This window comes from Manacus candei, unplaced genomic scaffold (assembly GCF_025592945.1).
Source record: "Manacus candei isolate 608988 ecotype Guabito, Panama unplaced genomic scaffold, ASM2559294v1 h1tg000047l, whole genome shotgun sequence".
Lineage (NCBI taxonomy): Eukaryota > Metazoa > Chordata > Aves > Passeriformes > Pipridae > Manacus > Manacus candei.
Window position 1 is genome coordinate 3819395 of NW_026138095.1, and position 11325 is coordinate 3830719.

General features: G+C 42.4%; 1 protein-coding gene and 2 non-coding genes across 6 annotated transcripts in view; 1 reads left to right on the forward strand and 2 right to left on the reverse strand.

Annotated features, from left to right (window-relative positions):
• The window catches only part of TEX2 (testis expressed 2), a 46001-nt gene extending 35982 nt beyond the window's left edge, over positions 1 to 10019 (forward strand). For all 4 annotated transcript variants that reach the window (XM_051797637.1, XM_051797639.1, XM_051797640.1 and 1 more), the window contains exons 8-12: positions 643 to 775; positions 4432 to 4554; positions 6664 to 6873; positions 7080 to 7200; positions 7999 to 10019. In XM_051797637.1, coding sequence (XP_051653597.1) covers positions 643 to 775; positions 4432 to 4554; positions 6664 to 6873; positions 7080 to 7200; positions 7999 to 8118 — 707 coding nt within the window. In that variant the 3' untranslated portion in view covers positions 8119 to 10019. The remainder of the gene's footprint in view (positions 1 to 642; positions 776 to 4431; positions 4555 to 6663; positions 6874 to 7079; positions 7201 to 7998) is intronic.
• Positions 10020 to 10928: 909 nt separating this feature from the next.
• Positions 10929 to 11057, reverse strand: LOC127475906 (small nucleolar RNA SNORA76). Its single transcript, XR_007906379.1, has one exon. It is a non-coding gene; the product is annotated as a small nucleolar RNA SNORA76 (small nucleolar RNA).
• Positions 11058 to 11262: 205 nt separating this feature from the next.
• LOC127475904 (small nucleolar RNA SNORD104) lies at positions 11263 to 11325 on the reverse strand. The gene has a single exon (XR_007906377.1). It is a non-coding gene; the product is annotated as a small nucleolar RNA SNORD104 (small nucleolar RNA).

Here is an 11325-nt window from a genome sequence, read left to right on the forward strand (position 1 = left end):
AGATGCATAATCTGTGTTTATTGGCATCTGATTTCTAGTATCTGAATCACAAATACCTCCAGCTTTGTTTAGTCCATGGGGCTGCAGGGGGTCACTCAAGAGGCAGGACCTAATCTTGCAGCTATTCCCAAGACAATTCTTTTGGTGAATATTCTGCACAACAATAGGATTTAATGTAATACTGCACATCTAGAGTTGTCAAAGTAATGACCCTGTTTGCTCTGAGTAATGAAAGAATGCCTGTAGCTCAGTTACTGAGGGAACCTTGTCATACTCCTTCAATCCACCATTGGCAAAACAGGAGGCAGCAGGTTGTGATGTGACACAAGCAATATTGCTCTGGGATTTCGAGTTGTGCTTTGTTTGGACAGCGTCAGTAGAGGAGTGTCCCCATTACTGTATGGCTTGGAGCAATGCTGTAAATAGTTTTGAAGTGAATCCCTGATCGTATTCTGTGTTCTTTATCTCATTTCAGATCTCTTAAGCAGTTTAGGTGTGTGTAAATCACACTCCTTCTTTTTAGATTGCTGTTTTTCAGGATGGCTTTGATTTACATCTGACTTTGTTCCATGAGCTTAATATGAAGAGAAAGCCTGCTTTGTGATTGTTCTTAAAGTGACATCTTTGTGTTGTTTATTTTAGGACTGTGGGTTGATTTGGAAATGTCCTACAATGGATCTTTTCTAATGACCCTGGAGACCAAGATGAACTTGACCAAACTTGGTAAAGAGCCTCTTGGTGAAGCCCTTAAAGTCGGTGAGATCGGCAGAGAAGGGTAAGGGATGGCAGTGATGGAACCAAGCTGGAGCTTTCATTGTGAAAAAGTGGGATTTTCCTTGTGTCTGAGCAGCTCTGGCTCTGCAATAGATTGAAAGGAGCTGAGGGGGTTTCATACACTTGAGTGTAGAACGTGGCCTTTCTGTGCAGCTTTAATGTTTGATTGCACCGTTGATAATCATCTTAATAAAAGGCTTTTGTGATACAACTGGTTTTTTATATATTTTAGTAGGATTTTAAATGTGCAGCAACTAAAATTTAGGTTTGTCTTAGGCTTGATTTGGGATCTTAGACAGTAAAGCTTGAATACTGGAGATACACACATGCAGAAATGGAGGTAGACACACGTGTAACAGGCTACTACAGCATGGCACAGCTACAGCTGTAAACCGTGGAGTAAACAATGGGGAAGGTAAATAGGCTGTAATTGTTAAGTTGAGACTTTTTCAATAGCTTTATTGCACCATGGGAGTAATCACACCACTGCTTTAGTCTCTATTTTTCCTCATAGCCCACTTCTGTTTCCCTGCTATGTCTAAGTGAAATGCCTTATGTAGATAAACTAATTAAAAACCACTATACAGTAATTTACCTCTCTTGTATTTGTGCCTTCCCTCTCATTTTTGTGATGTTGTTGGAATTTTTGAGTGTCATCAATCTGTCCATTTGTATTAACCTGGTGAGTGACACCTGTCAGATATCCCTCCCATCAGGAGTGTTCATTCTTTCTGTGCTGTGTTCTCTTTGTACTTAGGAAATCTGCAGTCCCTGGACAGTAGGTGGTCTCTGATTTAGTGTGCACAAATCGAGAAAATAGTCTCTAAATCTGGCCATTTGTTTAGCTATGAATAAAACGTTGTGGTCTTTCACAATGAAGATACTGGATGCTTTGTATGCTCATGTCATAGCTCTGACCATTTATTCTGAGATATCTTGAGGTAATACTTACAGCAGCCCTATATTTCAGTGCAGTCATGACAAGAAAATAAATGTGAAAAAAAAACTAATGGCTGAATGATCTCATACACTGGTGGTAGAAATTCAGAGGATTTAAAATTGACCCAGATTCCCATTGTCACTGCTTGAAATAAATATTTCTGAATTTACATCAGTATAACTGGTAGGTGCAAATTTTTCAAAATCCCTTTAATCCTGCCCCTCCCCCCCCCAAAAAACCGGGGGATGGATAAGGAAATGTCTATACAAATCAAATTCTTACTGTCCTTCCCCCATCCCTTCAGGATTTTCTTTGTGCATTTTCATATCTGCTCAGTGCAGAAATGGCCTCAGAAATAATTAGTGAACGCATTGATTTCATATTTAAAAACCAGTTTGCTGCTGGCTGAGCAATGGGCCCCCAGCAAGGCAGATGGAAGTGCCTGTAGCCAAGCAACCGATTGCTTGGAGGTATCAGCATTAACTGCTCTGCTCCCTGCTCGGGGCTGGGATGGTTCAAACCTCAGGGCCAGGTACCAGCTTTACATAAAGAGCAGCTTAATGTATTCTAGTTTAAATAAGGGGTTTTTAATTGGTTTTTTCCCTTCAATACAGTGGATATTATAAAAAAATAAGCAAAGACTGAGAAGTACAGAACAGTTTGATTCTCATCCGTGCTTTCCATTGTGTTAGCTAATTTTAATTTTACTGCCTTTTTTAATTATCAGTTGGCAGTTGCTGTGACAAACTGTTCTGCATGTGTTTGCATCCATGATCATGTTGTAAGTGAGGAATGCTGGTTGCTGACACTCATTTGTGTCCCTCAAGAGCCCAGAACAAACCATCTCTTGAGAGGCAGTAACCACAAACTGGTGTAAGAGAGGCACCCAAGAGGGAGGGGGGAAACAGCTCTGGGCTTTAACTGTCCATGGATGTTGTCAGTGTAAAGGAAGACAAACGGGTCTGTGTTGCACTTACTGTTTGAAACAGAAGTGAGACATCCTGAGATAAGTTTGATAATGCCCTCTCAAGAAAATAGAGCTCTCAAAGAGGGTGGGAAACTATTTAATTGCCAATTTCCTAAAATTAATACAGCACAAGGTTCTGCCATACAGGAGATGAGGCAAACTCAGGCAGGTTAACCCAAATTTACCACAGCCTCTCACCCCATCAGTCCTTTTGGCTGTGTTGGACCACATAAAAACAAGCTGACAAATGGCAATTCATAAAATATTGTGCAATCTGCACGGGAACAATACTGTAGCTCCAAAGTGGGTTTATTCTGCCAATGTTTGTGTCATATAAATGGTCCATTGTATGCAGAGAGCCCCTGAAATCTCACTCAAGCTTATTTATTGTTGCTTTGTTTAATGCGAGGAAATCCTGAGGTCTGAGCCGGTCGTGCTTGTGAGGCACCTTTAACTAGGAAATAAAACACCTTGTTTAAGGTGACACCTTTGAGAGCCCTGAGAATGCTCTGGGCATGCTTTGAGCTGGGTGGTACAGCCTGCACAGGAAAGTGAAGCGAGGTCACACCCTGGTAGAAAACGTGTAGTTTGAGTCTGACCTAAAAACGTGATTTTCTCCCTGAGAACCAGCTCCAGGGTTGCTATTGGGGCCAGTGACAGGAACCATCCACCACCCCCCAGTCCCTGGGGAGGTGGCTCAGTTTGGTGTGTGCCTTCACTCTCTGCAGGTACAAAATGCAGCTCTGGGTAAGAAGAGGTTTGCAGTTCTGATTCCCTACCCTGGATAGGAAATTCTGCAGTGTAGAGAGGTCCTGGGGTTACTCTCCAGTTGGGAAGGAGTCCTGTGCACTGGGAGCTGCATTGAGCTGTCCTTTTTCATTAGGACTTCATGCAGCAACCACCAGTTTGTTCTGTGTACAGAATATCAGGCAGTAGCCTCAGTCCATGCCCTGTGTGAGGTTATTAAATGCTTCAGATACACTTCCAAGAACACACACACGCACACAAAGAAAGAAGACACAGCTATAAACTGTATTCTGAACATGCTGTAGAGAATTACAGTGCTGGGTATAGTCCCCAGGGCTAAAGCCATATGCTTTTGAAGCTTGTGTTGTGTAACTGTTTTAGGCTCTTGCTTTCAGTAGAGATCTCTTCATACTGAAGTGTATCCACTGTATCCTTCCCTCATTTTAATCCGTTTAAAAGATTTGAAATTTTTCCTGTGATTGTACCTAAATTCTTCCACAAGTTTAAGTCTAGGAATTAGTTACTACCAGGTGGTATTTTGTACCCTAAGAGCTGCCCTTGTTTGATTTTATTACTTTACTTTTCCCCCATGACATTCAAAGGTTGTTTTACCTGTCCAGCCTCCGTTCTGCTCCACCCATGGAAAGCCACGAGCAGCAGCAGAGATGCTTTCAATTCGAAATTGAATTTTTTTTTCCGAATTATTTTTTTCAAAAAATAATAATTTTGAATAATCTCCACATTTGATTTGAATATGTAGAACAGCCACCACCCTGCCAACCTCTTTCATGCAGGATTATCTTCCACTGGGGAAAACAGATTTTCTGGTTTGAATGTAGTTCTGCCAGCCTGGCTTCAGAGTGGTTTTGGTTTTGTTCTTTCAGATAGTGCTTACAAAAAAGAGGAGGGGATAGTTCAGAGTCGTGTAATGTCAGCCAAAGCTGTACAGGATGAAAAGCTATTTCAGGATATTACATTTGACCTGGGAATTGCATTGTTTCAGTTTCAGGCCAAGGGCATATTGTCTTGCAGACAGTGATGAGGAATCCTCCAGCGCCGGCTCTTCAGAGGAAGATGATGCTCCTGAGCCGGCAGGAGAGAAGCAGATGACTCCAGGAGCAGAAGGGTGAGCTCTTTAATCCTTCCCTCCCCCATAGACCCAATACCTGACTCAATCCTGGAGTGCTCTGTGCCCCACAGAGAGTGAGGATATCCCAGCAGGGAAGCAAACACAACTGCAGAGCAAAGAGTGGAGCCACGTGCTGCCAACAAAGGGAGCTGCTGTGCTGAGTGCTGTGCTGTGCTGGGAGCACTGCTCACTGCCCAGGGACCTGTCCTGGGAGCACTGCTCACTGCCCAGGGACCTGTCCTGGGAGCACTGCTCACTGCCCAGGGACCTGTCCTGGGAGCACTGCTCTCTGCCCAGGGACCTGTCCTGGGAGCACTGCTCACTGCCCAGGGACCTGTCCTGGGAGCACTGCTCACTGCCCAGGACCTGTCCTGGGACCACTGCTCTCTGCCCAGGGACCTGTCCCGGGCTCCACCGGCCACCTCCCAGGCTCTTCACCATGAGAGCCAAGTCACGGAGCCAGAGCACCTCTGGGGACCTTCCCCAGCATGTCCTGCCTGGTAGCAGAGCCAGGAACAGGATTTTGTGTGTGAACTCGAAACACTGTATGCAGTGTTACACCCATTTCCAGTGTGTTCTTTTCTTAAAGGAAACAACTGTTCTCAAGCCTTGCTTTCTTCTCAGTTTTGTGTTGCTGGCTTTTTTTCTTGTTGGTGGGGGTTTTTTTTATTTTATTTCTGGAGCTCTCTGAGTGTCTGGGCTGTGCAATACTGCCCTCTGATGCTGTGCACGAGTTTCAAAGGATGTTTCCCAACATCAGCGTTGCCACGTCATTCCTTGTTTTGGCTGCTGTTCTGATTTTTGGCTTTCTGCATCTGATTGCAATTGTGCTATGCAGTGAGAAAGCTGTAGTCAGCCAGAAATGTCTCAGACAATCACAATGTTTCCTATGGCTGAACACAACCCTGATTTTTACAGTGAATGTACCAGAAGACTCATGACTTATTCAAAATGTTCCAGGGAGTTTCCTCAGTTTTATTCCTGTACACTTTTGAAAACTTATGTGAAGAGTTGTAGAAATTATTGCATTTGATGCATTTCATATCTTCTAAAAATGCATAGATCATATAGAGAGCTCTTTATCAAGAGGACAAAGAGAGAGAATGAAGAATTTTTATGTAGAATACTGAAAGAAAGAATCTGCATTACTACCACTATAGAATCTGATGACCTGATGAGAGAGTAACTACTTTCTCTGGGTAAAAATACAGCTAGTATAAAATCCAAAAGTTGAAATTAATTCACCCTTTTTATATCAGCTGAGGAGTTTCTTGCCCTGTGTTGTGCTAAGGAGAAAACTCTGTGAAAGTCTGTGTAAGAATGTGGGGGCTTTTGGTTCCCCCCCACCCTAACAGGAAAATGTCATTTCCTTAGAAAGGTTATCTCTGGTACATAAAACATCAGGAGCCATAATTAGCTATGATATAGTGTGTGGAAAATACCAAATATGCTATTCTTGGAGTGTATATTTCCAACATGAGATAGGGGTGAGAAAAGACAGATTCAGCCCTTAAAGAATCTGTTTTAGAAGCCAGGAATGCCTGACATGTTTGCCAGGAAGAGCCCTCCTCTTGCAGGCATAGTTAACCATTTTGGAATATCATTCCACCCACTGCTAAAACTGTTTTCCTCTTCTTTGTCAACACCTTTATACTCATAAAGGCTACAGTACCTTAAAATGAAAACCTTTCTGTTCAGCACACGCTGCTAAATAATTAGACCTGGTAGCTGGGCCTTCTAAGCTGATGATTTGTGCCTGTCTTGGTACATCAGTGTCTCAACAGTTTTGTTGGAATGGTAGTAGACAAGGTGTCATTTCCCATGCCAGCTTGCTGGCATAAATGATGGAAGTGTATTTGCAGTGTTAAAAAACGTTGTGTTTCCAATGCCATGTGGGAAGGAGTGTTTAGCCTGAACAGAATTTCTGCCAGGCACTTGTAGCTGGCAGAACACAGCTATTGGGTGCAGGCTCTGTAGGTGCTGCTTGGTCATGCATCTGTTTAGAATTTTTACATCAAAGTGTAATGGTTTAATAGAAAATCCATGGCTGTTTTAGTAGTTTAAGAAAATTACCTTATTGTCCTTTTTTCTATTCTCTGTCTAAAGGTATGTTGGAGGATCTCGGACAAGTAAGCTCATGAGAATTGTGGATAAAATTACCAAGTCCAAATACTTTCAGAAAGCAACAGAGACTGAGTTTATTAAGAAGAAAATTGAAGAGGTCTCCAATACTCCATTGCTGCTAACAGTTGAAGTCCAGGAGTGCAGAGGAACACTAGTGATTAACATTCCACCTCCACCCACTGACAGAATATGGTAAGAGGAACTTAGTTGCAGGTTGTGCTATTGAAGGGATTGCAGATGAGAAAGAAGGTAAAGTCTGGCTGAAGTGGGTTCTGGAAGAGAACAGACTAGTTGTAAATGAGGTAGGAATTGCTATTAGGAGGAAATTGAGCTACACATTTAAATATTTGCTTTGCTGGAGTGTCTGTAATAAAACCTGCTCTGTGCTCTCTCCCAAGGTACGGCTTCCGAAGGCCTCCCTACCTGGAGTTAAAAGCACGGCCAAAACTTGGAGAGAGAGAAGTGACTCTGGTCCATGTGACAGACTGGATAGCAAGGAAACTGGAGCAGGAGTTCCAGGTGTGTTTCCTTTACATCCTCATTTCATTGATGATAGTTTTGAGCTATTTGATTTGAAGTTAGTTGGTGTCCTCTGCTGCTCCCATTCGTGGGACAGATGAAGGTGAAACTTCTGTGATGGTCTCAAGGCTGTGTGTAGGCCTGGGTGGAAATCTATTTTAGCACTGGTCAGAATGATTTTAGAGATAATAAGCCATTTGTTTGAAATAGGTACCATGATAGAATTTGTAGTACTCAAAACCGTGATCCTGGGTGTTCTTAGGTGATAAGAGCACCCAACTGTTTTCAAAAATGAAGAACAGATACTAAGAGAGGTACTAAAGTGTCCTGTCACTACTTCATTGAAAACAATTTTTAATAATTACATTGACTGCAGTAGTGTAAAATAGGAAAAAACCTCCAAATACATGTAGGATGGGAAGACTGACCAGATGGATTCTGGACCCCAACTGTACAATCGACCAGAAGTCAAAACCACTTATTTCACTAAAAGTGCAGTTTGAAAGTACATAGGTAAGAGCTGAGACAGCAACAGAGTGGGGAAAGGTGGTGATTTTTTTCTGTAGTACCTTTTTAATTTAATGGAATTTGCAAAGATACTGATATTTCTGAGCTTCATTTACAAGTGTAACACAACCAAATGGCCTGAATTAATGGGCACTGCACTGACTGGGACAATGCTGAACTCGAGAATCTTTCGTCTGGAAGTTTGTTGCATTTTTTAACTAAACAAATTGGAAAACCTAAGGTTTCAAGTGACATATGAAGTTTATTGATTTAATTGTGTCTTTTTCACAGAAAATCTTTGTCATGCCAAACATGGATGATGTTTATATTCCTTTAATGCACTCAGCCATGGATCCCCGCTCGTCCACGTGCCCTCAAGATCTGAGCACGGAGGCCTCTGATCAACCATGACATGTGAAGACTCTTGCAGTTTACAGTATTATAAAAGTTATTCTCATGGGTTTATAAACTGTGCTGTAGTTCTCATCCTTAACTTGTGCCACTTTCCCCCCTCCCCAGGACTGTGCCCATACCTTTGTGCTCACTTGCCTGGTTATTGTTCCCGTGTACTTCAGCTCCACGAAGTTCCATTCCATTAAGCTGTTGATTTATTTTTGTACTGGCTGCCATCAGGATTTTAACTGGGAGGCTGAAATGACCTGTTCTTTGGGGGAGGGAGGAGGAACTGAAATGTAATAGATCAAGGAGCTCGTTGACGCACCTTTTGTTCAGCTTCTGTTTTCGTGCTCTGTTAATGTGCATTAAAGCATTGAAAAGTTGTTTGGCAGCAAAGGAACTGCGTGCCAAATGGGGAAAAAATCCTAAATAAGGAATGAATTTATAAAACTGGAAGAATATTTTTTCTTTCTCAGGCAGTTGGAGGTGTAGAATGAACTGTTTTATGTTCTTTCACTTCTGCAGTCAATAGCTTGTGTCAAGCAATCGAAATATGAAACGCTTTCAGGATAAAAGAATGTAAATTGGATGTATAGGTAATATTGTGATTCAATGGGGTATATACATATTACTTTTTTTCATACAGAACCTGTGCTTTTTTTGGGAAGCAAGTAGCCATAAAACACAACTATCAGTGAAGGTGGGACTGTCAGATCTTTGTCAAACGAGGAGGAAAAAAGTTGGTAAAGCCATGAGACCAAACCACAGCAAGCCGCCTTATAGTGAGGTACAATCACCTTGGTTCCTGATTAATTCTGAATGTTTCTCAAGACATGAGCACACACACAAAATGCCAACACTGCACATTACCAGGAGTAGTTACCTTACTGTGCTTAGAGCCTCTTGCTACGATGAAACACCGAGTTCTTTCTGAGGAGTTTGTTGCTGTGAGTCTTTTCCATTGCACTGTGTTTACACCCAAAGCATGGGCCCAAATCCTCCTGTTACAGCCCCAGACATCAAATCCCTTGGTGTTTGTGGGAACAGCTGTGGCTGACAGATTTTGACCCCCATGCATTGGTTTTTAGGAATTCAAGCGTTGCAGTTGTTCGAGCTGATCATGAGTAAAGACTCTTTCTGCTAATTAATGGCCAAAACTAAGGGGGAAGGGGAAACTGCCTTTTATTTCAGTCAGGTGTAATGATTCAAGGCTAAATGTATGCAGTAAATGCAAAATTTGAACACTACATATCCACTCTTTAACACATGTAATATTTTTCTGATGCTCAGTGTTGCCAACTGTTCATGGATGTCAGAAAACGTTTTAGTTTACAAAGAAGGTGAGTTTTGGCTCTCCTTTTATAACATGATTTGCTTTTTTTTTTTTTTTTAGAATTTTTTAAGAACTTTTTTGTACGTTGTGTTGTCACATTTGATGTAAATCAAAATTTCCATGTATAACTTGATGATTTACCATCTCTAAATGAAGCTATTATATTGAAGGTTTTTTAAACAGCACCTTGCCTGAAACATAAAAAAAAAGAAAATTAGCATTTAATATATTTAAAATTAATTCTATATTTGAACACCTATTTTGGTTACCTTTAATTGAAATATTAGTAGGTTATATTTGTTACCTGAACTCCTCCTTGACCATTCCAGGCTGTGTATATTCTGGGGTTTGCTGATTCTGTAGGCATTATTTGCCTTTCATGAAGTCTGCATGTCTTGTTACACAGGTCTTTTCTATGAGTTAATTTCTATGTGCAATAACTTAAGTCAAAGGACTAGATGCACTAATGTGTAAACAGATTTAGACTTATTACACGAGATTGTCATATTGCACTTCATAAACTGTGGGTAACTACAATCTGCTTGCTTTGTTTTATTAAATAAATTTATCCCATGTCCAACAATTCAGTTAAATTTTATTTCTACAGCACTTAGCCATGATCCTGTGCAAGTTGTTCAGAAAACTTCATTAGAAAGGCAGTTTGCTGAGTGTGCCATGTGCTTGCAGACTTTTTTATATATACATGTACTTGGTGATTATCATGATTCCAGGGGTAACCAGTGCTGAGACTGTTATAGCTTTAAAAGCCTAAATTTAATTTTACTGTCCTTAAACTAAATTTAATCACAGTAGTTAGTTACCATATGAGGCATGTGCTTTAAAATCATGTATTTCATAGTTGTGAAAGCCTTGAAAGGATTACCAGCAGTTAAGGAGGAGGTCTGCAGTTCTGTTAACTTCAAGAGCCTCTGTGAGCTTGATCATCTTTTACAGTCTGCCTGGACTCTGCTGCTACTATTTTGTGTCCAATCGGGACGTCAGAGTGGTTATATATTATATATATAGAAAACACTGTACATCTCCACTGTCTGCAGGATACCCTTAGCACCAGTATTAACAGATGGAAAAAACACAGGCCCTTTAAATAGCTGCAGGAGTCAAATTCCTATTTTATTTCAAGTTGGGTTTTTTTCTGTGTGCATAAAGGACCCCCAGCCTTGGATGTGTCTCCTGCATATTCACCCAGCTGCTTTACTCCTGCAACAGCTTAGCAGGCATCCCAGGTCTTGGGACCTTAGTTTTTCCAAGTCCCTTTTACACCTAAAACCTGAACTACCACAGGAAAAAATTCCTGCCCCGGGCTGTTTTGGGTGAAGTCGCCTTGAACCGTGACAGTGCCCCGGATCTGCTTTCGCTGGCACCGCCCTCTCCAGCAGGGAACGGGCTCCATCCAGAAGGACAGCAGGGTTTGTACACCCCCTCCCCGAGCCGTGTGTCCCCGCAGGGGTGCCACAGGGCGACTATGGCACGCAAATGTCACTTGTTTTTAAAAGCGCCGCCCGGGAGGTGCCGAGCGGCCCCAGTTATGAACAAGCCTTCGCTGTAGCACCGCTGCTTGGCCGGCGGCGCCGAGCGGGCACCGCCGGGTCAAAGGCAGTGCGGGACCGCGCGGGAAGAACCAGCCGGACACGATTTGGGGCACACAGCTTTATTTACCGCCGATCCCGATCTCCGCACTGGGGCACACAGCTTTATTTACCGCCGATCCCGATCTCCGCACGGGCCCTGCAAGACACAGAAGGTAAAGGGGAGGTTACACACGCGCCTCACCCCGGCCGCCCCGTGGGGGTGGGCGCAGCCGGGGCGCTCAGTAGTAGGTTTGCTTCACGTATATCAGCAGTCTAACACGTGTCAAGAGACATCACTGC